The sequence below is a fragment of the Sphaeroforma arctica genome (assembly GCF_001186125.1).
Source record: "Sphaeroforma arctica JP610 unplaced genomic scaffold supercont1.4734, whole genome shotgun sequence".
Classification (NCBI taxonomy): Eukaryota; class Ichthyosporea; order Ichthyophonida; genus Sphaeroforma; species Sphaeroforma arctica.
The window spans coordinates 1-2300 of record NW_014035824.1 but is presented as its reverse complement, the minus strand read 5'-3'; the positions used below and the strand labels follow the sequence as shown (position 1 = coordinate 2300).

At 42.6% G+C, this 2300-nt stretch overlaps 1 protein-coding gene across 1 annotated transcript; it reads left to right on the top strand.

Annotated features, from left to right (window-relative positions):
* Window positions 1–1365: 1365 nt before the first annotated feature.
* On the top strand, window positions 1366–2285 carry SARC_14524 (hypothetical protein; the record flags this gene model as incomplete). The annotated part of the gene is made up of 2 exons (XM_014291341.1): window positions 1366–1504; window positions 2126–2285. Coding segments are annotated over 2 exons (299 nt in total), but the record flags the coding sequence as incomplete, so codon positions are not given.
* Between the last annotated feature and the right edge of the window lie 15 nt (window positions 2286–2300).

Sequence of the window (2300 nt, the reverse complement as noted above, 5' to 3'; positions counted from 1 at the left end):
TATATACTATACTATATATACTATATCTATATATATTATTATACACACACACACACACATATATATATATATATATATATATATATATACATACGAGTTCTTCATCTCTTGTTACTTACTCCCTTATCCTTTGTTTTGGGCTTAAGGCATCTCTTCACACACAGCCTTACTGACATGTCCAATATTCCCTTGTTTACCTTTTCTGTCCATTTCTCCAGACCGTTGGGCATCTCGCCACACCCGGCCTTACTTTTCATTTATACACGAGCTTAGTTGCTGCGGTTTGTATAGTGGAAAACACCACTTGAATAGCACGTATATCAATCTTCTGTCTTTTTTACCTACCCGGTCCAAATCTCTTACAGGGCATCCCTTCAGACCGGGCCTTGCTTTTTATTTGTACACGAGCTTAGTGTCTTTTTCTTGATTAGTGGTAAACACTATTAAGATGGCATGTATATCAACGTCCTCGCATATTCAATTTGTCCCCTTTTCTACCTACCTGGTCCATTTCTCCAGGCCGTGGGGAGTCTGTTTTTCCAGCCCTGGTTTCTGTGTAACGAGTTCAACGGCCATAGTCAGGACATTGACACGGCCACTTGGTGGGAACTGGGTGACAACTTCGAAAGTTCGGTCATTAGTCTGGTGGTACTGTTCCAGACCTGTTTTACTGGTAATTCCTTTATTGACTTCTTAGAGAGATATAGTTTAATGGCTGGGTTTAGGGTTCAGCATTAATATGTGGTTGTTGATGTGAGTTTGATATGAGATGTGCATGCAATATGGTTTAGTGACCTTTTTGCAGGTAAGTGCATTTACTGAGATCTTAGAGATACTTGGTTGTAGTGCCAGGGATTAAGGTTCAGCTTTAGTACATGGTTGTTGGTATGAGACCGATGTGGGATGTGTATGGGATATGTACACAGTCACCTATGAGTTTGATACATTAGTTCGTATTTCAGATCAATTTTGCGAGAGAGCTGTATTTCGAATTTTGAGTCAAATTTCAAGTGTACCGAATTTCGGTTTTAAGTTTTTTTGGTGGGCACGATTTAGGTTGTACGTTTTGTCTTAGGGGTTGAAGTTCGTTTAGGTTAGGGTTCATGGTTTAAATATCTTGCACGCGCTCTGCGAAACGTGATGAAACATGGTCATCTAGCTTCTGTCTGTCTACACCATTTTAATCGGATCTGCCGGCATTGCCCTATATATCATATTTATCCCAGTTGCTCATCCGATTTAAAGTTAACCCCGATTGGCTGAACTAGTCTATGCTATAACCCGATTTATATCTATTTAGTGTATGTTTGAACCCAATTTTCTGATCCAACATATGTCTACCACCCAATGCACTGTGCTCTGTAGGTATGACATATAGTTTGGGACTCCAGCACCGACAAGAATGGCACATGAATTGGCCTCTAGTGGCCGTGTTCGTTGTGAGTGTGGCTTTCTTCACCTATCTGCTCATAGCCGACCCGAACTACTGTGGCTGTGAATTCAGGTCAGTGGCGTACACTGTCATGCGTGTCCGTTTTCGATTGCGTTGTGTCGTATAGTCGTCCGATAAATTTTATATATTGTTGGGTATGTGGATGTGGCTTGCACTATTGATGTGAACAGGCCTTTGGTGGCTGTGTTCGGTGTGCGTGTGGCGTTCGTCACCTATCTGTTTGTAGCCGACTTGAACTGCTTTAGCTGTGACTTCAGGTGTGTGTGTCGTGCGGTGTCGGCACATGTGCCCGATTTTTAACGTCGGATAGTACCTATCGTACTCCGTCCTATACGGTCATGTACTGTAGCATATCTAGCATCCACGAAGCACTAACCTTCCATAAGTGTATGTATTCTGTGGTCGTTGTCAATGTGACGCTCTTGAAATACCTGCTCAAATACTCTAGCACTCAAATACTCTAGCATTGGGTTCGGGTGAGTGCCCTACGCTGTCACACGGTTGGTCATCCGATTGCGTTTGTCGTATTTTGTCGTACAGCGCTCTGTGATGTCGTATTAAAACGGGTCTGAGCTATTCTGGTCCCTTACACTACTGGGTTTGGAACACCTTGTGTACTTGCTCACATACACCAATTAACCCTCCTTTTTTTCTGGTCTAATCTAAAAATAGAATCAACTGTGGCGACTATGAAGTGCTGACGGCAATGAATCTGACAGTACCATCGAATGCTGGGCCAACGGAAGAAAAATACCACTCGCAATTTGGCCACAACATCTTCCCAATGAGCTTCCGAATCTCTGTATGCCGAGTGAACGTGGTCACTGATTGAGAATCGTGCATAATA